This window comes from Pithys albifrons, chromosome 8 (assembly GCF_047495875.1).
Source record: "Pithys albifrons albifrons isolate INPA30051 chromosome 8, PitAlb_v1, whole genome shotgun sequence".
Taxonomy (NCBI): domain Eukaryota; kingdom Metazoa; phylum Chordata; class Aves; order Passeriformes; family Thamnophilidae; genus Pithys; species Pithys albifrons.
Window position 1 is genome coordinate 34,452,897 of NC_092465.1, and position 23,048 is coordinate 34,475,944.

The 23,048-nt window shown below is 40.1% G+C and overlaps 1 protein-coding gene across 4 annotated transcripts in view; it reads left to right on the top strand.

The window, feature by feature from the left end:
* Positions 1–3,651: 3,651 nt before the first annotated feature.
* The window catches only part of NCKAP1 (NCK associated protein 1), a 62,143-nt gene continuing 42,746 nt past the window's right edge, over positions 3,652–23,048 (top strand). For 2 of the 4 annotated variants that reach the window (XM_071561609.1, XM_071561610.1), the window contains exons 1-3: positions 3,652–3,864; positions 14,424–14,441; positions 15,600–15,710. In XM_071561609.1, coding sequence (XP_071417710.1) covers positions 3,757–3,864; positions 14,424–14,441; positions 15,600–15,710 — 237 coding nt within the window. In that variant the 5' untranslated portion in view covers positions 3,652–3,756. The remainder of the gene's footprint in view (positions 3,865–14,423; positions 14,442–15,599; positions 15,711–23,048) is intronic. The other 2 variants (XM_071561612.1, XM_071561613.1) reach the window with 1 other exon arrangement.

Sequence of the window (23,048 nt, forward strand, 5' to 3'; positions counted from 1 at the left end):
AAGTTTCTACATGAAGTTGCAGCAAAAGCAGTAGGACAACATGGGCTTTACCCTGCTGCCATTAAAAGTCATGACAAAACTGTTGACTGCTTAAATACACACATTCACATTGACCAAGAATATTGTTAAGTCTGTGTGTAGCCACACTGCAGTGATAATTCAGATAATCTGTTCAGTGTTAGGTCTGTATAGGTGCATGGTAGTAAAAATTCCTTGTGACAGAAATTCTTGTTTACTGATATTTATCCTTCCCCTATTCCAATACTCAATATATTTTCAAGAAATGCAGCTAACCTGGCATTATTTGTATTTAAAAAAATTATAGCAGCCAGAAGTGCTCCTTATAATAGGATCTTGTAAACAAGCTGATGAATAGTGAGGGAGTTTAAAAATAGGATGCTACTACAAAGGAGAGAGTCAGTCCTTTTGCCCTTCTGTGCTCCACTCAGCCTGTTATCTGTGTGGTGTGCAGAGCTTTTATGGTGAAAGCTACATTGGTATTTACAGAGAGTTTGAGAGTTCACCAGTGAGCTCCATAAGAACAAGTCTTACCAAACCAAATAGCTTTAACTCAGTGTAAGCTGTAGTTTTTCTTACTTTCAGATGAAGAAAGATTAGGATATTGGCTCACAGATGTTTCACTGTGATGCACAAAAACCTCCCAACAAATTGCCACAATGTTGATATCATTCCACTTGCTTGGCTATATATAAACTATAAATTCTTTGATTGTTAGTTTGAACCTTCCAGAACACCCAGTAGGGCTGAAAAAAATTGAAAATGGAATGGAAAATCGACTGCTGTTGTGTTAGCTGTAGGTGAGGAACAAAAAAACTGCCTTCAGAAAAAAAAAATTTTTTCTTAAATGGCTTTAGGCTGGAGGAGGGTAAATTTAAATTAGATATCAGGAAGAAATTCTTTACTGTGAGGGTGGCAAGGCACTGTAACAGGCTGTCCAGAGAAGTTGTGGATGCTTCATCCCTGGCAGTGTTCAAGTCCAGGTTGGAAGGAGCTCTGAGCAGCTTGGTCTAGTGGAAGGTGTCCCTGCCTGTGGTAGAGGGTTGGAACAAGATGATCTTTAAGGTCCCTTCCAATCCAAACCATTCTGTGATTCTACTTTGCAGTGCAACTACATGAGAAACATCTTTATTTCAACTAGAAATATTATGTTTTGAAAATAATTTATAATAGGAGGAAGATACTTTGTGTAAAATATACTACTGTAGATATTATTCATTAAATACTTTGAAATCACATAGCATTTTATGCTTTATAAATTTAAATACTGATTTGAATGTTTCTGATGTTTTCCATAGACTCCAGTAGTAAAAGGTCAGGTCTAACCTAATTAATCATTACAACATTGTTGCTATGTATTCCTGACTCTTGGACAAAAAGCTGAGACAGATAAAGGCCAAAGAATGAGTCAATAGCAGACTTCAGACTGGAACCCTAAGTACTTGCTTCCTGGTTTCCTTCTGAATCATAAATTATCTTGTAACTGCTAAAGTGAAGAGGGAGGTCAGTAACAATTTAATTACATTTAGATTTCTCACATTCATTTCTCTTGTTTTCTGAAATCTATTAGTTTAAAGTATCTGAAAGATTGAGACAGTCTGATTCTAATTTCTAATGCAAATTGAAAATTAAGTAGAAGCCTTAATATGCAAAAAAGGCACAGATGGTGGTTCCATTATTTAAAAAAAATAAAAAAGAGACTAGAAGGTTAATTCTTAAGGCTGTCTCTCATTCCCAGGATCCCAGCATCCCAGCTGGTTGTTCTGGGTGCTCAGTGCTGCAACCACCTCACTAACAGGTTGCAGTAAGTCATGGCTCTCCTGGAAGCTTCTAACTGACATTCATGGCAAGGAGAGCTTGCCACTTCTTAAAAGTGTATGCTTTTACTTCCTGTGGCTTCAAGAGAAAAAAATAGCAGCAATGTGACTCATCTAATTGGCAAAATGGTATTTCTCTGAATTTAACATTTGACTCAGGGGGATGGTGAGAGCCTCGTGAATGGCAGGCAGCAGCTCCATGGGTGTCCCCAGGTTCTTCCTTGCTTCCCAGGACAGGCATGCTGCTCTGGTAGGGATGGAAGTACGCTCAGAAAATGAGGGTCACCAGTGGCAACAGTGTGTCAGTATATTCTGTGCAACAGTCTGCTGGGCTTCATTCTTGTTTTCAGTTGGTTAAATAAAAAAATAATAGAATTGTGGAAGTTGAAAGACAACTTTAAGATGATTTAGTTCAGCTGCCAACCCAGGACCACCACTCAAACCACTAACCATATCACCTAGTGTCAGACCCAGACGCCTCTTAAACAGCTCCAGGGGTGATGACTGGGGAATTCCCTGGGGAATTTATTCCAATGCCTGACCACCTCAACAGTGAAACATTTTTTTTTTTGTAATATCTAATCTGAATCTCCCCTGTCTCATCTTAAGGCCATTTCCTCTAGTCCTCTCACTGAAGGCATAGCAGAAGAAACCATAACCTCCCTCACCACAAACTCCTTTCAGGTAGTTGTAGAGAGTGATAAGACCCCCCTGAGCCTCCTCAAATCTAAACCCAGTTCTCTCAGCTGCTCCTCATAGGACTTGTGCTCCAGATCCTTCCCCAGCTTCATTGCCCTTCTCTGGACACTCTCCAGCACCTCAATTTCCTTTTCAAAGTGAGAGGCCCAAAATGGAACAAAGCACTTGAGGTGCAGCCTCACCAGTCCCAAATACAAGGGAAGAATCACTTCCCTGGTCCCAGTGGCTACACTGTTTCTGATACAGGCCTGGATGCCATTGGCTTTCTAGCCCACCTGGGCACACTGCTGGCTCATGTTCAGTCCCTGTGACCAGCACTTCTAGGTGCTTTTCTTCTGGGCAGCTTTCCGGCCACTCTGCCCCCAGCCTGTAGCACTGCAGGGTGTTGTTGTGGCTGAAGTGTAGGACTTACACCTTGTTTAAGTTAAAAAAATTGAGTTGATTAAATGAAAAAACAGAGTTCATTAAGTTAAAAATGGGGCTTTCATAGAATCCCAGAATAGTTTGGTTTGGAAGGGACCTTAAAGATCATCTTGTTCCAGTCCCCTGCCATGGGCAGAGGGACACCTCCTACTAGACCAAGTTGCTCAGAGCTCCTTCCAGCCTGGCCTGGAACACCTTTGCAGTACCTGAAGGGAACTTACAGAAAAAGTGGGGCAAGGCTATTTACAAGGGCATGTCATGACAGGAGGAAGGGGGAATAGGTTAAAATTGAAAGAAATTAGGTTTAGATTATATACTAGGAAACAAGTCCTTACAGTGAGGGTGGACAGGCCCTGGCATAGGTTGCCCATAGAAGCTGTAGCTGCCCCATCCCCGCAAGTGTTCAAGGCCAGGATGGACAGGGCTTGGAGCAAATTTGGTCTAATGACAGGTGTCCCTGCCCGCGGCAGGGGGGTGGAACTGCATGAGCTTCAATGTCCCTTCCAACACAAGCCATTCTATGACGATATTCTGCGATCCCATCACCTCCTGAGATGGGGCGTCCCCAGCAGAATTGGCCACAAGCTTCGCACAAGGCCGGCGCTCCCGCCGCGCTCCCGGCCCCGCCGCGCTCCCGCCGCCCGCCCGCAGGGGGCGCTCGCGCCGCCCCACGTGACTCGAGCCCACGCCCCGCGGAGGCTCCGGCGCCGGGCGGGAGGGGCGGAGGGAGCAGCGCCGGGCCGGGCCGGGGCGGCCGCCGCGGGGCTGCGAGCGGCGGGGGCGGCCGCGGAGCGCCACGATGTCGCGGTCCGTGCTGCAGCCGAGCCAGCAGAAGCTGGCGGAGAAGCTCACCATCCTGAACGACCGCGGCGTCGGCATGCTCACCCGGCTCTACAACATCAAGAAGGTGCGGGGGGCCCCGGTGGGGAGGGGGTGGACGGGGAGCCGCCCCGGCGCGATGCCCGCCGGCGCTCGGGCCGGCGCTCGGCGGGGCCCGCGGCGGTGCCGGCCGCGCTGCGGCCTAGCGGCGGGGCCCGGGAGGCCGTGCGGGAGCAGCGCCGCCGACGCCCGGCCCGGGCTGGGGGGGCCGGGGCTTCCCTTGGGGCCGCCGCGTCGCTCCCGGGAGGGGTGGAGGGAGGGACGGGAGCGGGGCATGGAGGAGGCCGGGCCGGGGCTCGCGGCGACCGCAGGAGCGGGGCCTGGTCCCGGCGGAGCCGCTCCCGCCCCGCTGCCATGCGTGACTCACCCCGCAGCGCGGGTGGGCAGCGCCGCCCGGGCTTTTCCCACGCCGAAACCTGTCGCTGCCAAAGGGAAAAAAGGGTTTTGGGGTAAAATTAGTAAGTTTAATTTCGATAAGTTCGAGGCGCGCGGTTGCTTAGCAGCTCCCGGCGTGAGATGGAGCGGGTGTTTGGAGCGGCCGTGGGTGCTGGAGCTGCTCCCGAAGGAAGTCGATTTGTGCTGGCCTGGGTGAGGTGGCTCGGCCGTGCAGGAAGCTGCAGGTCTCCGGGCTGAGAGAGGGGTCACGCCTCCATGCTCGGTTCATTTCTCCTCTGGAAGTAATCGTTGTGTTTTCCTATAGGAAAGAACGTAGTTCATGGCCAACCTCTGTGCCGGGTGCTTCATGTTTCCTTTCTGGCTTCATTTTCCTGACGTGATAACATCATCTTCAAGTGTACGGCCTCTCAATCCACTTCCAGTAATGAGTACTAGTTAGGATTTTAGTGCTTTGCTTCTTAATCTTAGCTATTACCTTCGAGAAGCAAGCACACACCTTTCCGGGTTTAGCACGTTAAAATGTCAGCGCTAAGTCCTGTGCTGGGCTCAGCTGCAATAGCAGAGGAAGTTTGGGAGTTTTAGGTGCTTATTTGATCGCTCCGACTTTTGGACCCAGGCTTCTGTCAGGAGTGACTGTGCCTGACCGATCCGAGCTCAAGGATGTGTTTTGTCTGAGCTTTGTTCGTTTGGGAGACCTGTACACCAGAAATATAAGGACTACGAAGTGCATTGCTGATTTTAAGTAAGGTATTTTTCCAGCAAAAAACTCAAAACTAAGTGATTGAAATATTCAGAAGTCAGTGTTCATCCAAAGCCATTTCACTGTTCGATGTGCACTTAAGTGTCTTCTGCAAGACTTCACTGACATAAAGCATTCTGACTAAATTGTTGCAAGTTTCTATTTCTGCAAAAGGTTCCTTTTAATATGCAGTTTTGTACATTGGAAAATCATTTAAGCTTAATAATGGTAACAATATAATTACACTTTTAACAACAGAAATACCCTATTTATGGAGAAAAACTTCAAAATGGGGAAATAGTTTATGTGTGCTTGTTACACTTTGAGAGAAATATACCAAGGGAAAAACAGGCAAAGTAAATTTTGCCTGAGCGTGGCCCTGGTTTGGGGGGCAGGAAAAATTAAACCTCATCTTTATATACAGCAGTACTTTAGCCATTGTGAGTCCAGGCTCTGTTTTCATTCTCAGTGTTGTGATGTAGGGACACTTATTCCTGTTAAGTGATCCATGCATAGTCACATTTCTGCTTGGCACGTTTGGATGGCAGCATCGTGAGCACGCTGGCCCATATGGTGGCAAATTCTGCTGTTACTCATGTCAGTGAAGTGATGCAGGTAGACAGGCTCTCCATAGGGGAGCATCATCACTGGAGGTGACCCCATTTTTTTCTGCAAATGCCAAGAACAGAGTCCAGAATTGTGTAGGTCTTGCATACAGATTGAGAGGAGGTGTAACCAAGTGTCCTGACTGTTTTGTGACGTGTATTTTTGCAAATCTGGAGATGTCGCAGGCACAACTCTGTGTATTCATGTAGTTATTTGTGATTTAAAAAATAGTTGTTTTCTTCAGCTGCAGTCAGGACTGCTTGACAGGAGGAACTGGGTAGCTCTGATGGTGAGCCCAGAAGTCTCAGGATTGACTGCTGTATTTTATTGTGGGTCTCTCTTCAGCCCATCTGCAGCATAGCTCCCTGCTTGGAGCACTGGTTGGTTGGGGGTTTTTTCCGTGTTTGAAAGCAGTCAGTTCCAAAGCTGCTGTTTAAGATTCTCTCATAGGTTCCTCTGTTGAAGATGTCGAAACTCAAGTTACTAGAGATAACCACACAATATGTGGTTTTGCGGTTAAAGGAAATGGTTAAGACTTATTTTTAATAAGAGGAAGTGAGAGGTTGAAGTATTCGTAGCTGCCTTACGGATTGTAGATGCTGTCTAGTGAGTGGAGATTTTCAAGGATTAAGAATTTTCTTGACTGTTAGAAACAAAGCAGGAAAATTTTACTTCCCAAGTAATCACAGAACTTGCTAAAAGCAGTTAGAAACTTACATACTTTATACTTCCTCCTCCTGTTCAAATTGCAGTTTTGAAGTCGTCGTGCTTTTAGCTGTTATTTGTTCATAGTTTCCTGTTTACTGACCTTCAGTGCTGCTCTTGTCTTTTGAAACAGTTAAAAATTTGTTTTTAAGACAGAATATCTGAGTGTATGTTTTTCTTACCTCTGAGAGTGACATGGAAAATACAAAAAGTGGAGTTACTAAGGTAATAGTGGATGTTGAGGCAATTCTCACATTAGGTCTGTATGGAGGTGATTTTTTTGTTGGTGTTGTTATTTTGAGTCAGGACCCTTTGCTTGCTGTTTTCAGCTGGTTTTTGCATTGTGTTCAATATTAGTCCTGAACTTGAAATTCTTGCCATTTATGTTTCTCTTCTGGTTTGTTCCTTCTGCTTTTTAAGAATTTCTCCTCAATTATCCAGGCTAGCAATTGTATTATTGTTTACCCTGTAATTCTTTTGTCATTACTTCCCTACAACTACACATCTATAGATCAAAGACAGCAGGGGTTTTTCGTGTCTCAGGTGAAGCTTGGATTTCATGGTTACCTATTAGAGCAGACCAAGACTTGTGTTGGTCAGCTCTGGGTGGTGCTGCCGGTACCGTCAGCCAAGTGTATTGTTGGAGATTGGTGGCAGCAGAGAAATACTTGTGTTTTCTGGGCCTGTCTTTTGTTTGTTTATGAAGCCCTTGGATACCGAGATGTGTTTCCAAAAAGAGATTTCATCTTGAAATACCTGTAGCACAGATTTAGCTGGAGCAAATCAAGGGAGTGTGATTTTGAAGAACGTCTCAGCAGCCAGACATGCTAGGGATGAAAGTTAAAGTTTTGAATTATTTAGAGTATTTGTTAATCAAACTTGATGAGTCTCTTATTTAGCACGAATTGCTTTGCTACCAGTGTTCTGTTGTTCTTTATAATATAGGCTTTACGTTTGTTTTCAAGATTTTTTTTTAAATGTCTTTAAGAAAATAAATTCTTTTGACTTTCCCAACTCTGATGATTGCATAGTATCTGAAAAATCAGAATCTTAAAAGAATTCTTAGATGTGAACTGCACAACTGAAGTCATAGATAAGGCACTTAGTAAATATTTGCAGAGGTTTTAGCTGACTTCATATTTACCATTCCAAACTAAAAATGTGGTCCCGGTCCTATGTGAGCAACACATAGTTTGGTGTGAAGCCAGATTTAAAATAATTTAGCAGATGATTAATTGCCAGTCAGTTCTTTAAAGATGTAACAGTGGCAATATGGGATTATTTACCCATATTGAGATGTTACTACTTAAAAGTTAGAAAAGCCAGTTGATTGTTTCATTTATAGAACCAGTTGATAAAGTGTATTGTTTTGCTCAGGCACTAGAGTGGTTCTTCAGGAAAAAGTAGGAGAGATTTTAGGGGGCTGGAAGACCAAGGAGAAGTTTCCAATCTGCAGATCTCTGAAGTTTGGAAGGATTTAGCGTTAGATCACCCTTTGGACACTGAGCTTTGTGCTGGAGTACAGAGCTCTCAGATGAAAGGAAAAGCTCACCACTAATCTACGTTTGAATAGTGAGGTTGGTGCTGGAATGGAGAAGTCGTGTCTTCAGATCACTGGGAAGTGTCTTGGGGTGGGGCAGGATTGGGTCCACAGATGTCAGCAGTTCTTTGAAGGTTAAGATGACAGTGTATGTTTGTATCTGTGATCTTGGAGGAATGGCTTGGAATACTGTCCCACTGGTAGGCACAGGAGGAAGGCCCAAACAAGCCCACAGTGCTGGCAGTTTAAAAAAAAATCTTTGCTCAGGAAGCAAATACGAAGTGAGGATATTATATCACATTATATTTTTTCACTCAGAAAAGCAACTGGATTTATAAAGAAATAAGACTTTCTAAATAACACATAAAAATAACCATGATACCTTCTAAAATACACAAAGAGAACACCAGTGGGATTTATTGTTGTGCATCAAGAGTAGATGCCCATAATTATCTTGCCTTGTTTTTTGGCTTACAATTGCAAGTTATCTGTCTCCATCACTGTTCATTTGTCTTGTCAGGTGCTGACACAAAAACAAATCCATTTTTAGCTGCAGGAGATTTTTAAGGTTGTGTGCAGAGAGACTTAAAAAGTTGTAACAGTTCTCATTTTAGATTCAGAATAGACAAGGCATTCCCATTGCCTTTCTTTGATTTCTTAAGATGTTATTTTATAAATTACATTTAGGATAAGTTTTGTGGTAGTGAAACTTCTCTTAGTTGTTTATCCTTTGCATGTTACCTGCCCTGTTTGATTAACAGAAGCAAGTGCTTAGCAGTGCTTAAACAGGTGCCACAAACCTGAGTGGACAATGTGAGTTCTGTGTCAAACCCAGCGTATTTCTTTCATCGCTGAGGCCACAGGTCACTCCAGCACAGACAGCTTAGAAGATGCGTTTCATATTGACCTTAGCAAGGCTGCTGATGTGACCTCATTTGATTGTTCTCATGAACAATCTAAGGAAGTACAAATCTGGATGAAGTTGAAATGATGAAAGCAGATGGATATCCATGTTAGGGAACAGCTGTGAAGATCTCATTGTCAGACTGTGGATCAGCAGGGCCCTGCTGGGGCATGTCTTACCTCTGGTTCCAGTCACTCTGCCATTAACACCCTGGACAACTACACTGTACTTAATCAATTTATAGATAGGAAACTGGAAGAAGCTGCAGAACCGAACTGAAATTCAGTTGGAGCTTAATAAATTCTAGGTATGGTCTAATAAATCTGGAGGTGGCTGAGCAAGTGTGATTGCAAGCTATTATGTGCTTAGTGAAATTTAAAATGAGAAGTAATGAGATAGCAAGTCTGCAGAAAATAGCTGGGAAAAGTTAGGGACATGGCAGAGCAAACGTGAGCCAATGAGCCAACTCAGTTTTGCTGGAAAAAATCAGCGATGACCTGAGGGTTTATAAACGTGTGAGCAAGATAATATGAAGAAAGAGTAAGTAATCATTTTGTTCTACATGGCATATATTGAGATTCATCCAAAACATACCTGATTGAACACACTTTTCAAGAAAAAGTGTGGACAAAATGGGGAAAGTCCAGAGCAGAATAATGAGAAGGATAGGTGGTGCAGAAAATTTCACCCATTAAGAAAATGGGATTTTTTTTGTTTGTTTGTTTTTTAAAGTAAGTTAATAAGTGATGCAAATCTTTAGGCATTTAGGACTGCTATAGAGAGAAGGAGAACACTTTGTCAGTTCAGTATGACCAGACATCAAGAAGTAATGAATTACATTAAATCAAATATTAAAAAATTAAATTAAATATTGGAAAAGACTGAGAGTGTTTTTGAATGTAGCCTGTTGGAGACCTGTAAGTAAAGATTTGGTAGACATCTCCCAGCAGCAAGAGATACACTTTATCCTGCTTTGGAACAGGAGATGAGGTATGTGGTTTCTTGAGGTCCTTTATAGCCTTTTCTTCTGATTTCACATGATTTTACGTTTTAATGGGTTGAAACTCTGAGTAGAGGTATCCTAGGAATTAAAGTATATGCTTTGGGATTGAACACACACCAAATAATGAGTAGTAGCAGGGAGGATGTCTTGCTTAGCTCTAGGAAACACTGGACTGAATTTAACACCTTTAATCGTAATTTTAAATTAATATGAAAGTACATTATCTTTCAAACTTTTGAACCTCAGTGAATGAAAAGTGCAGTAGCCGGTAAATTTCTTAAAATTTTGAGCCATATTTTGAGTTACGTCCAAGGCCTTTGGAGACTGCTCAAAAATTACATTATTTCTCCTGCTTCCAGAATGTAGTAGAAACTGAGCATAATTTGTATCAAGATACAGGTTTACTGTTTGTACAAGAATCAGTAATGTAGTTTACTTAATACGAGATTACCCAAGCAATGCTGTTTTAGGACAGTAAAATTTCAACAATCAAAAGTTTTAAACTACACTCTAATGTGACCAATTAGTTCTTGCATCTTCTTGCATAGAGTTTAAGAGGGACAAGGCTTTATTCACAAAGCTTACTGGGACCAGCCTGTGTAATACTGAACTTGGGCTTCCACAAACCTAAAATACAGCCAAGCAGTTGTGGAAGGCTTTATCAGAGGTTTTAAAGCAAGTGTATTGTGGTCCACTATTCAAAGCAGCTCTTTATTGATTATTCACCTCTCTCTCCTTCTCAGTAGTTTTGCTTTTTCAAAACTAGAGATTGCCAGTCAATAATCTCAGCTTTAAATGCGTGGCAGAAATAAAGAATATATAATAGATATGTATTAATTTAAGGAGTTAATGGTGAAAATGTCTCTTTAAATGTTTCTTTGCCATTTATTTTTAGTGTCATTTAGAAGATGCATAGCTGCAAAGCAGACATGCAAATTTAGATACATTTTAGGGTGAAGTCTTCAATGCCAGCAGCTCTTGCAAGGGAAGAAGAACAATTTGGCTGTGCCTGCCTTTAAGGCATGTCAGAAGCTTGTGTTGTAGTGAACTGTAAATGGGACACACAGGAGGTTTTCCCATTTTTTAATACAAGACATCTTAGGAGTGTTTCCATTTACTAATGCAAGTTACTAACTTGGAGAATGGCATAGTTTTTGCTATCATTGAAATTCCATCAATTTCCTGCTTAAATTGACACAGTTTTCTTGGATCAGATTCATTTGTAAATGAAATTTGAAGGGGAGCTGATTTGTTGTTATGATTATTTCAGTATATGTTGTCACAGTCCAGTGGAACTGTGCCCAGCAGTGTTTTATCTCAAATCTGCAGTAACAGTAAATCAAGAGCTCTTGAAGTAATAAACCCATGTTAAATTGCAGCAAAGCATGATTTGTGATAATCTGCTGATGTAGGAGGTTTGGGGGACAAAAATAGGAAATCATTGATTCAAATGGCTCTGTTTCTCTTTTATTGGGAGATAGCCCTGCTAATAATGCAGTAAATGCTGAGGCTTTTTTACCATCCTACACCATGTAACTCAGACAGGGATTCCCAATGTTCTTATCCAAAGGCACGTGAGAGGTGTATGAGTGAAGTTTAGTTTAGGGACATTGACTACTTACAGTAATTGTAGCTCAGCATAAACTTCCCTTGATTCATGTCACTTCAGCTGGATATATGTGGCACTTTTGTCGATGGATGTTTCTGTGTTCTCCACCAACATCCTCTACCCTCAACTAGAAGGTAAAACGTTGAGCTTACATTTTGCAGTGATAGCTGGAACAGTGTTGTTGTATCATAATGTCAGTGTATTGTGGGCCAAAGGCACTTGAACTGGATTCTGTTTTCCTCTTTAAAGGCTACTTAAATGTAGGCTTTAAGCAGGTTTTTATTGCTGAATATGTTCTTCATGGCCACTTCTGAGTGAATATAGCCTAGAAAGTAAAGATTTGTAGTATTCTTCATTGTCAGAGTGAAATTAGTATAGAAGAACCTAATTGCATCGAGTGAGGAAGAAAGTCTGAATTTGTTTAATAATAATAATAATAATAATAACATAGTTTTCTACCTCATTAGGGCAGGTAGGAAAATGCTGGTTTAACTCAAAACGTAATAAAGCACCTCTAAACAGTGCATGTAGTCTGATCTCTCTGAAGGTTGATGACTGTGCCAACAATGATACCAAATGAGTATTCTGAATAATGAAGCCATCAGCTATAGAAATCATATTGTGCTTGTTAGGGGTTGGATGCACAGAATCAGAATTAACTAAGTTGAGACTTTATCATAGCAGGGTGTCATTCTTAAGTGCAGTGGAAAGAAATGCTGCAGTGCCTGAGTCCATTGAAATTTTTTTCTAATTACTTAGATTAGTCTCTATCTATAGCTTGGCATCATCATCTTGAGCATAACTGCTTCACATCTGCTTAGTAATATACAAAAGAAGTCAGAGTTGACTGCTGGGAGATTCTTTCAGTGCAATATTTCAGGGCTGAAGCAGCTGGAATCCCATAGCTTCAGAGCGATATTCCAGGAATGCTGCACTAAGAACACTTAATTTGTGAATTTATTCTTTATGCTCAAAAAATGCAGCCATTCTGGGTTGGTTTGGTGGTTATTTTCTTTGGTTGGATTTTTTGTTTGGTATTTTTGTTTGTTTTTTTTTAAATAAGAATGAAGGAATGTTACTGCATCCCACTTGCGGGAAAAACTGTTATCTGAGGCTGATTGAGAAAGGGCTACTGCTTTTGGTTAATGCTCTGAATTCTTGTGAATGCCAGAGAGCTGTACATGGTCAAGTGATCTTTGTATGTTCTACCACAATGTTCCTGCCCATCACATCACTGACAAGGGATTTTGTATTGACTAATTCAGCTACTGAAACCAAAGGCTGCATTTCTTATCTACATTCCAAGACTGCTGCCCTCAATATTTTTGTTCTTTCTACAGAGCAGAGTTGTGGTTATGAGCCTTACCACACTTTCACACTTGTGTAAAAGTGCTAGGACTGGGGTTTATATGTTCATTCTTTTATGCTTTCTAGAGTAAACTATGGAGAGTGTGAGCTACATAGCTCTGCTCACCCTTTAAGGAGAGGGTTAGCACAGACTGTATCTGATGCTGAATGCAGGCAATAGTATGGACAAAAAGTTTATCGACACAACAAAGCTATTGAGTTAATACCAGTTCTTAGAAAGCTGAGCTGCTGTGGAATATGGAAGAGTGAAGAAAAAAGCACTGATGTCTTGGTGATGTCTCCTTTGCTCTTTCTCTTCAGTCCATGTAGAGCTTGTACAGCTTTCGAGAACCTGGAATTCTGATGTGTGAAGTGTACCTTTAACATCTTGCAGGAATTTTCTTATCTGTCCATCAGTCTAGTGTAGTTTATTAGTACAAAGAATTGCAGTTGCATCAAGTGTGATGTCAGCTAAGAAACGGTAGGAAGGAATAAAGAGGGAGCATATTACACATCTTGAGAAGAATGCCAGTTAAGCTGAGGGTAATGTTCATCTCTGGGAGCTGAATTCCTAAAGCCACAGGAGGATGTGCATGTTAGTGTTTTCAGATCTCTGTTTCCGTGTCAATGATCTGTGTGTAAGGGCTTGGGGAGAAGATAAGTTTTAGTAAATGTTTCAGAGAGCTGATTTATAGGAAGAAAAACATCTGTTGCTAGGAAAAATAAGGAATGTATGTGGAAGGAGTGTTTTAATTCAGACTGAAAAATTTATGAAGTCAACAGTGGCAGATTTGTTGTCTCCTGTGTAACAGCAATCATACTGGAATTTAACAGGACACAGATACTTGTCTGTTAAGTTGTTGTAGTAATCCTTCTTTTACTAGAGAATGATGTATTCTTTTACATGATGTATGGCAAGAAGAACAAATTGAAATAATCTGACAAATGTTCTGATAAATCCATAATGCTGAGTTAATTAAAACTTCATAAATGTGAAGCCCATGGTCTAATTTTTAATGTCTGTTTACAGCTTAGTTTTGACTTTTGAAATTGTGTAAGGACTTTAAAGTGTGTGCAGAGTAGATCTCTTGTGGCACATGTTGTTTGCCACCCTGTGGATATCAAAGCAACTTTAATATCTAACTGATGCTGTGAATGTTGCTGAATTTATTTTCATTATAAATTCCTCTTGTATTGTAGATACTAAATTTTATAAAAATATAATATCTTTGGGATTATTAGCAAATATGAGAGTTTTTATAGTAGAGTAGTATGTTAGCATACCTCATGATGGTCATGTACTGCTGGTAGGCATTTTAGAGACTTACAATAATGACTCTTTTGTTTTTTTTCTTGGCTACCGTTTCTTTTTCAGGTATGTAAAACTTCACTGAGTTTCTCTCCTTTTTTCCCCTGTAGTTGCATGTGATGTCTGTTAACTCCTGTTTTCTCTCCCTACCTGAACTTAGTTTGGAAATACTATAAGTAGTTACATGTCTCAGTGTATTTGCAGTGCTTTGCACAATAGTAGAATTCTAATAAACATGTAAAGTTGTTTGTGAGTACTAGAATAATCACCACCCAGTAGAAAGTGTGCTGCGTAGAGTAACAGATGGTCGTAATGTTCTCTTGGTTGTAGGTAATAGTGTATTAGTTCACTTAAATGTAATACTTTAGAATTTAAGAGTAATTTGATTATATGTAATTTTTCTCTCTTTTTATTACACTGCTTTCCCAGCAAGGACAAGTTTGGAAGGTTTGCAAAGCTTTTCACCTTCCCTTTGCCCGCTTGCCCGCTTTCAGAATCAGTCTCATACTCCATGACTTCTGTCTCTACAGTCCTCAACTCGGTCATAGAAATCAATGTGGGAAAGTTTTTAAACAAGCTGTCATTTGAGTTCACTGTTTGTAGAAACGCTTAGCATGTAATTTAGTTTTGCATGAGACACGAAACTCCTTTGCAAATCCCTATGAGGAAAATAAAACTAAGTGAGTATTGGAGAGAAATACAATTTGAGCACAAATTTTGTCATGTAAGTAATGCTGCTTTTAGTATGTTACTCCAAACTACATGATATGGCATGGCTTGCTAGTCAGAGTAGTAGAGAAGTAGCAGTGTGTGTGACAGCATGCACTGTAGCTGGCAACAGTAGATGCTTCCTCAGTCCTTCGTCCACAGAAGCTGCTCTGATCTGTCTATGTGAGCTGTTTGAGAGACCTAACACTTAGATGTGACTTCACATCAAAATTTAATGAAATTTCTTGATTGCTGCTTTTAAAGCACAGCCTATGCTGCTATAGGAGTAAAGAACACGAGCAAAACTTCAGTTCTTAATCTAAGGAAATAGGCTACTTCAAGCAAGTACTGGTGGTTTGATTGTGGGATGGAAAATTGTCTTGCAGTCAGCAGTTGCAATAAAACTTCAATGCAGATTGGTGGTGGGGGGTGTTTAGTTTTGTTTCACAAAGGATAGTTGAATCATTTAATGTGCCCAGCACTGTCCTCCACAGATGATGACATAACTGAATTTTCTAACAGTTTGTTAACTCCAGAGGAATACAACACTACCTCAAACCAGGAATAGCATTAAAAGGAAACCATTTTTTTCTCCTTTTAGGATTGAGTTTTTCCCTCACTGCTGTTCTGCACTAACTGCTTTGATACTTCCATGCATCTTTTTCAGTAGAAGAGCATCTCTGTACTGTTTCCCATTGCATATTTCAGCTGTGACAGTCCCTGCACTTTGCCTTTCATTTTATCACCTGCTCACTAAAAAAAAAATAAAAAACCACAAAAAAACCAAACCAACAAACAAAAGAAATCTTTCTAATTTGTCTTCCGATTTTCAACTATCACTTAACTTTAGAGGGATGATTGTGTTTCTACTTCATTTCTTATTGTATTTTTTCATAGGCATGTGGTGACCCCAAAGCCAAACCATCCTATCTTATTGACAAAAACCTGGAATCTGCTGTCAAATTCATAGTCAGGAAGTTTCCAGCAGTAGAAACACGCAACAACAATGTAAGTAACCAAACGGCTATATAAGTCTTTTTCTCAATACCCTTTCACCACTTGTTGCTCAAATCTGAGAGGTTTTATGGGTTCTTATAAAGCATCTGATGCTGACAGTTGTGGTTGGAATATAATTCTTAATTCAAATGTCTGGCAGAATAATTGAGAAGGAACTTTCTCTAAGGAAAGAATATTATACTGTGGGTTTTGTTAGGGCAGGACACTTTCTGCTTTTCTTTTTGCCTGCTTTCTTCTCTTCCATTTCAAAGAACTGTCAATGAAAAGGAATCCATGGAAAAAATCATGCTTTGCTTTAATAGGAGAAATTCCTGGTGACCAGTCTGATTGCAGAAGATGGAAGTTGCATGACTTTATCTGTGATGTGCCCTGACAGCAGATCAGTACAAGACACCTGGCTGCAAAGTGGGAAAAAGTGTTTGTGCTTTTATACAGGTGCTCTTGCCTATGGGGTCACTCCCTGTGGGAATAAAGAATTATTTAGTAGAGTAAGGAGAAACCTCATGAAGTACAAAACCAGGGAAATTTGTTTCCTCTTGATATAGTGAGTTCTGTTCCAGTAGTAAATTATATTTCACCTTAGAGTGATCCAGAATTGCTGAATTTGTAGCCTTTTAGAGATAATTAACATTATTGGATTACAGGTAGGCATTTTGGCAGGAGGTGTGCACTTGCTTCCCTGTTTCAATTTGAAAGACAAGGGAAAGGATGGGTTGTTCTTTTTTTTTACCTACTTACATTTCTTTCCAAAGGTGGAAAGTAGAGGTAGGTGTTTGGTTTGCATGTTCCCTGCATGCAACAACCTGCATGTGTGCTTGGGTGGGTTAGACCTGCTTTAAGCATTCAGCTTTCTGCAGAATAGTGGTGGTAACAGCAATGGGAATAATCAGTTTGGTTTACATTGCCATCTCAGAATTACATGTAATCTCTCCAGTAATACCAGTGGGGAAAAAATAAGTAGATAAAACCTTTCCCTTATGGAGGAAACAATTTCAATAACCTCGTGCTTTCTCACTTTAAAACCTGTACATACTTAGTATACTCTTTAATATTACTCACCTTTATATTGAATTTGATTGTGTGAGTAACAAATACGGAAATTCTTTATCAAATTTATGTAAAAATAATAAACCCTTTTAACCATGTTTGATAAATGCTTCTGTATTCTCTAAATTTAAATGGCAGATCTACTATTAAAAAGTTCTGTATATAGAATTTGTTTAATGCTGTTACATGTATGCTCTAAATGTCTTGCAGTTGTTGACTGTGAGTTTGGAGCTTAACTAATGATAGATATGGAAGGTAGAGGTAGAGGTTGTGGGAAGAGATCAAAGCTAACTTTCTGTATTTTGACAATCATAGTTTCTAAAATAGGACACGCTCATAATGTTTTGTCATTGCCTTGTGTTTGTTTACCATGAGGCAGCCAGGCCTGTGTTTATTAAGCAGAGTTGATGAAAGCCTACCCTCCTTATGTATGAGCACAGTTTAAAGTGGGATTTTGAGCTCTAGCAATAGGCAGCTGAGGTTTCTCTCCTGTGGTCAGAGCTGATGGCAGTTTGCTTGTCTGAGTTATTTAAAGATGTTTCCTGTAGAGTGTTGTATCTCCCAGAAAAGAAACCTTTAGCCATAACAGATAGCTCATGAAACAAAAGTCATGTCATGTGCAGAGAATGTTCCAGTTTGAGGTCATTTTTGTTCATAAACCTGCCAAAAGGTGTAAGTGTCAGGCTTCTGGGGAGAAAGATGTTTGCCCTCCTTGTTCATCCTTTGTCTCTCTCTTGCTGCTGGCCAACAACCTCCTCTCTGTGTATTAGAAGGGCACACCACGGAGCTCCTTCAGGAGGGAAATGGGTCAGCAGCAGTTTAAAAGGGCAAGAAAGTTACTGGAACAGGAACACATCAGTTAAAGAAATATCACAAAGGATTACTGCAGTGAAAATAGTTGAGAAATCATAAATCATAAGCTGAGTTTCCTCCTTGCCGTGGAAATTGTAAAACAGCCTCTCAGGAAAGGGGTTTGGATTTTGTGTGTTCAACAAACACTGCTTAGCACTGTGCACCTCTGCTGTTAGTAGTATCTTGTGACATGTCAGTAGGTCATGTTGCCAAACAAACATGCATTCAGTTAGAGAACAGGTAGTGCCAGCTTTTTTGATTTTTTTTTGCCCTATTTTTAGATGTTTATTTGTTTTCTCTCAGGTACCATCATCTGCAGTGTTTTGTGTCTCTGAAATGAGCAACACATTGCAGAATATGAGCAGTGTCTGCTGTAATCAGATGAGCTTGAAAAGCCTAAATTTTCATTGTATTGAAACCATTGATTCTGTAAATTTGTTACTGATAGCTTTTACATCTTTATCCATGAAAAATACAGCTCCTGCTTTTGTTCCTCCTTCAGTTTGACATGCTGAGTCAGACTAGAGCAATGTCTGACAATTGCCAAGAGTGAAAATTTGTGGACTGTTCGAACAGTGAAGTGCCTGATGAATCCTTGCTGACCAGACTGGGAAATGGAGTTAATTCATATTTCAAAGGATCGATTGTGGATTACTCTGCACCTCATTGATTTGTAGCTCTCTATCCTGTTGTCTGAGGGCAGTCCCTGTGATCTCTTACACTTGCCCTTTCTTTTCCAATAGTCATTGTGAACCACATAACCTTGAAAAAATGCAGTTTGAAGACCTGGCTTTTAAATCAACTGTTAAGGAAGTTGGCCAGCAATGTTGTATTGCTGCACAGTGCATGAAATACCTGCAAGGAAGGAATGTATGTTAGCAAAAACTTGAAGGATTGGGAAAGTGATAAACATTTTGAAGTCCTGGTTGAAAATGAAGGTATCTTCTGATTTTGGGTAAACCATAATATTTATTTGAGATTGACTGAATCTTTGTTTTCAAAAAGCCTTCTAAGCTGCAGATGCCTTCCAAAAAGCTTTATAGCACCATCGTTTTTGGTCAGGTCAGTGATCCAATTGTGCTACTATTGACTCAGAGTAGCATTTATTTCCTGAGCTAGCGTCAGCAGAAAAGTTCCAAAGTAAAGGATGCAGAAGCAGCATGATTTTTCTGAAGGATTTTAGACCTCTTCCTCTTAGAAACTGTTCTTCCTCTTACAAGGTTCTTGCCACAGAGAAATTGAAAGAGAACATACTGTACTCACAAAAAGTGTCTTAGAACCTGAAAGTCAGTTTGTTCTCAGACAATGCTAATATTTAATGCCTTTTAAAACCAGAATCAAGTACTTCACAATGGGGAACTGGAGATGCAGGGAGAAGAGACATACATTTTTTTGTAGATGATGGGTAGGGTCTGATAAATGTGCTGCCTGTGCAGGTAAAGTTCTGCCTTTGATGAAGCTGTAGCCTCCCTTCTGCTTTACCAAACACCACATAAGGCAAGTAGTGAGAATATCTGCCTTCTTCCTTCAGCATATGTTTTTCTTTTACTCAGATTGCTCCTCACCAATTTCCTTGTACAAAAACTTCCTGTATTTTTAAATGTCTCCTGTCAAAGTTGAGGCTCATTCATCGCTTAGCCGTAAGCAGACCAGTGAAACATCACTTGGAAGTTTCTAAGGGAATGGTTAGTGGGAGAAATGTCTGTTTTCCAGATACTGCTGATCTTCATCATCTGGTAGCTAAGTTCTCAGTATTGTTCCTATCAATTCTGTTCCTATCAATTCCATTTGTGTTTTGTATTGACTACACATTGAATTTTTTAGGAGAGAGTATTTTGGGGGTTCATTTACCTGATTTAACTGTGCTAATTTTCTGTTGTGGCAGTGATGACTGGAAATAAGATCACACAGGAGCAAAGTACAAACAGTGTGACCATTTCCAGCCTACCTGTGTTAGGATATTTAGGTTTTAATGAGTTCACTTGCCATTTTATTTAATTTTTCCTTATGACTGTGTTGCCTTTTTCCTCTTAGATCCCACTGTATGTGCTTGATCTGCTTACTGTGTCTTTCACAGTTTCACTTAACTGTGTGCTGTGTAGCAAATTAGCTGGGTGTGGGAGGGGTGTTGTGGGCACAGAGTGGCTGGACCTCCTTGGCTAAAGCTTATTAGAAGTCACTAATGCATGCTTTTACTAAATGCTTTCTTCTATTAAAAAAAAAGGAAATACATGCTTTATAACCAGCCTTGATTTTAAATTTGCAATATGTGCTTCCAGTAATTAGTCTTTTTCTAAACACTTAATATAAATAATCATTTGTTTTCCAAAATTTTTCTTTCAGCCCCTGCAAGGGGTACAAAGGAAAATGTCATTTATTTGCTTGTTTCTACTGAAGCTTTTAATATTGTAATTTGCACAGCACTAATGAAGATAATGTCGAAACTTTCTTCCATGGAAACAACTTTGGGATCTCAGCTGTGCTGCCTCATGTAGTGGTAATCCTTTTTTGTTGGGAAGCAGTGATTTATTTTTGAGGAAATTATATGGTCATTCCAGCTATGACAGCTGTTTTCTTAAGAGCTTCCTGGGATGATAGATATCTTGTATGGGAGACTTGATTTTTCAAATGACTTCTGGCTTTCTTAAGCAATAAAACCCCAGCTCCCTGCACTCCATCATGTAAGTAACTGGCCTCCTGAGCATGAAGACCAAACCCCTTTCCAGGTAAGGGATGCCATGCACAACTGCCTGTTCAGCTCTGCTCCTGCTCAAGGAGTTTGAGGTGCTGATGGGACCACAACTGAGATGGATTTTCCAGAACCTGCTGAGGCAGCAGTTCAGTTTATGGGAGTACCCCATGCATGGGGCAAGCCAGATATATTCAGCTTTCTACAAACAGTTAAGATTTCTTTTGCTTGAGGATAGGATAAACTAATGATAGGATGTTTTGCAGTTTCTTCTGAAATAAACTGTGTACAGGAAATAAAATGTTGTCTACACTTTTTCTTAAAAAGCATTCTGAATTGAATTGAATACCTGGTGTTCTGGCTGTGTATGCTGCAGTATGTCTGAAGTCTTCAGTTGTTACCTGCATAAGACTGACTTAAAATGACTCATCCCATAATGTAATCAGGAGTATGTAAAATCTTCCAGTCTAACAGTCATTTGTAAGTGAGAATTTTTTCTTAGCAATTCCAAAAACTAGTGTAAAATCCTGAAATCCCTTTAAAATATTTCACCAAATATTTCACCAAATTTCACCATTCTCATAATGCAACTTAGATTTTTTCAAAATTGTCAGCACTGTCAGCAGTGCTGTTTATATTCTTGGTTTAACCTTTGACTGGGCATGAATTTGAGATGGAGTAGCATCCAAGTATAGTTTAAATTTTTATCATTATTTGTGATAAACCACGGTAGCACACTGCTGTAAGTGTCCATACGAGTCACTTGCCAAGGCAAATCAAACTAGTCACGTGCTTGCTCTTGTTGCATCAGTGTGTGCAATACCTGCAGAGGAGTAAGTACATGTAATACTTGCCTTGTTTGCTTCATCTATTAAAACTTTTGATTTCACTATTGACAACTGAAGAACTCAGCCTTTAAAAAGCTTAGAAACAACCCTCCCTTATTAATACTGATGCCGTGAGTGACCCCGCCCCCCAAGCAGAACTCCGAGCCACATTAGTGTAGGGTAAGATAAAAAGTAAAGGTCCTTTAATAACACAGGGCCTACAGCCCACAGGAATACATGATGACATGCATGTACCCCAGTTCTTGTTTCCATGGCTTTTATAATAAGATCTCTCCAATCATTGCTTTACACATTTCTCAGTCCAGCCCCAGTCCCACCCCTGTCCAACCCCTTGGAATTGAGTCTGGGGTCGTCAAGACCCTCTGTCTTCATTAGCTCTTCTTCTTCAGGCACACAAAGGTCTCTTGGAGTTCATCCAGTTTTGACTTCTGGGTCACTCTGACCTATGTTTATGTTTCATTCTGTAGGCCTTCTGATATCCTTCAGCTCTACCTTGGAAAGGAGTCTAAACAAGATTAATTAACTAAAGGAATTTGAACTCCCTGTTCTGGGACAGGGGTAGTGATAGAAAGGCATTAAACTTAAACTGTTAGAAATATTAACCTTCTAAAAATCTACAACTACTGTGTTCCTAAAATCTACAAAATGTGAAAATCAGAACAAAAACCCCTTTGGCATCAATACCTAAAGAGTATTTTAGTTAAGCAGTGTTACTGAGATGACATTCCAAAAATTGTATGATCTGTTTATAAAGAGGACCCTCCCTGCTCCAGTTGTCATTATTAATAGTATGGTCAACCCTGGAGGCAATTGCAGTTGCAGAGGGTCATGGGTGGCCATTTTCTTTGTAAAAGAGTTAACTTGGTGTTATGAACTTGAAAACAAACCAAAGATAGATTTTGCAGCAGACATACATTAGTCAGTCAACATGCTAAGCATTCTATTACATCTTTTTATATGGAGCATTGCACTTCAGAGAGGGCTTTTAAGAGAAAATAAGAAAACCAAGGACACATCTGTCAATCTACAGTTAGTTTACAGAATTTAAAACTAATTTTCTTCATTTGATTAGATCCTTCTGCCTCTCTCTGCTGTTCTCCTGTGGATTTTGTAGACATGGAACTTTGTTCAAATAAATCCAGTTTTTCAAGTCTTCATCTGAAGACTCTACAGGTGGCAAGAAAAGTGACTGTAAGAAATGACAGTAACAATACTGACAGTGATGATTTACCCCCATCCCAAGAATTTTAAGTCAAAATTTATAATACTGCTTTTGGGGGCTTATATTCCAGCTAGTAAGATTTAGTTGATGGTGTTTTCTCTGAGGAGATTGTAACATCTCTGAGGTCAGATTGTAGAATACAAATACAAGTGTTTAATGTTCATACTTGCAGGAAAAATATCGTACTGGTGTAAGAAGCAGAAAATTGCCCTAGTGTCTATTCCTGGATCATGAAATAAGTAATTTATTCACATACTACTGCTACCAGTCATATAAATATGATTAAAAAATTGCAGGGCTACAGTTGTCCTCTGGTTTTTCACATATAATACTCTCTGAACAACCTTTTCTAGTTGCCTTGTATTTCTCCTGAGCCTTGATATTAAACTGGTATTTATTCCCGTGGTTAATATGCCAGTGGCTGCATTGTTACTCTTGTCTCTGATCCATTGCTCAGGAAGGCTTTAAGTGAGGCTCTCCTGCACTTTCTGATTTGTTTTTTCGTCTTTTAATGTGCTTTCTCTGCATACATAATCAACTGTGTTGAGATTTTTGGGATTTATATGAATATCTTGTGGATAATATACTTCACAAAGTGTTAGCTTCACTCTGTGGTATTTAAAATCCTAATGTAGAAACAATATTCAAATCTGATTGAAGATGGGGTATTT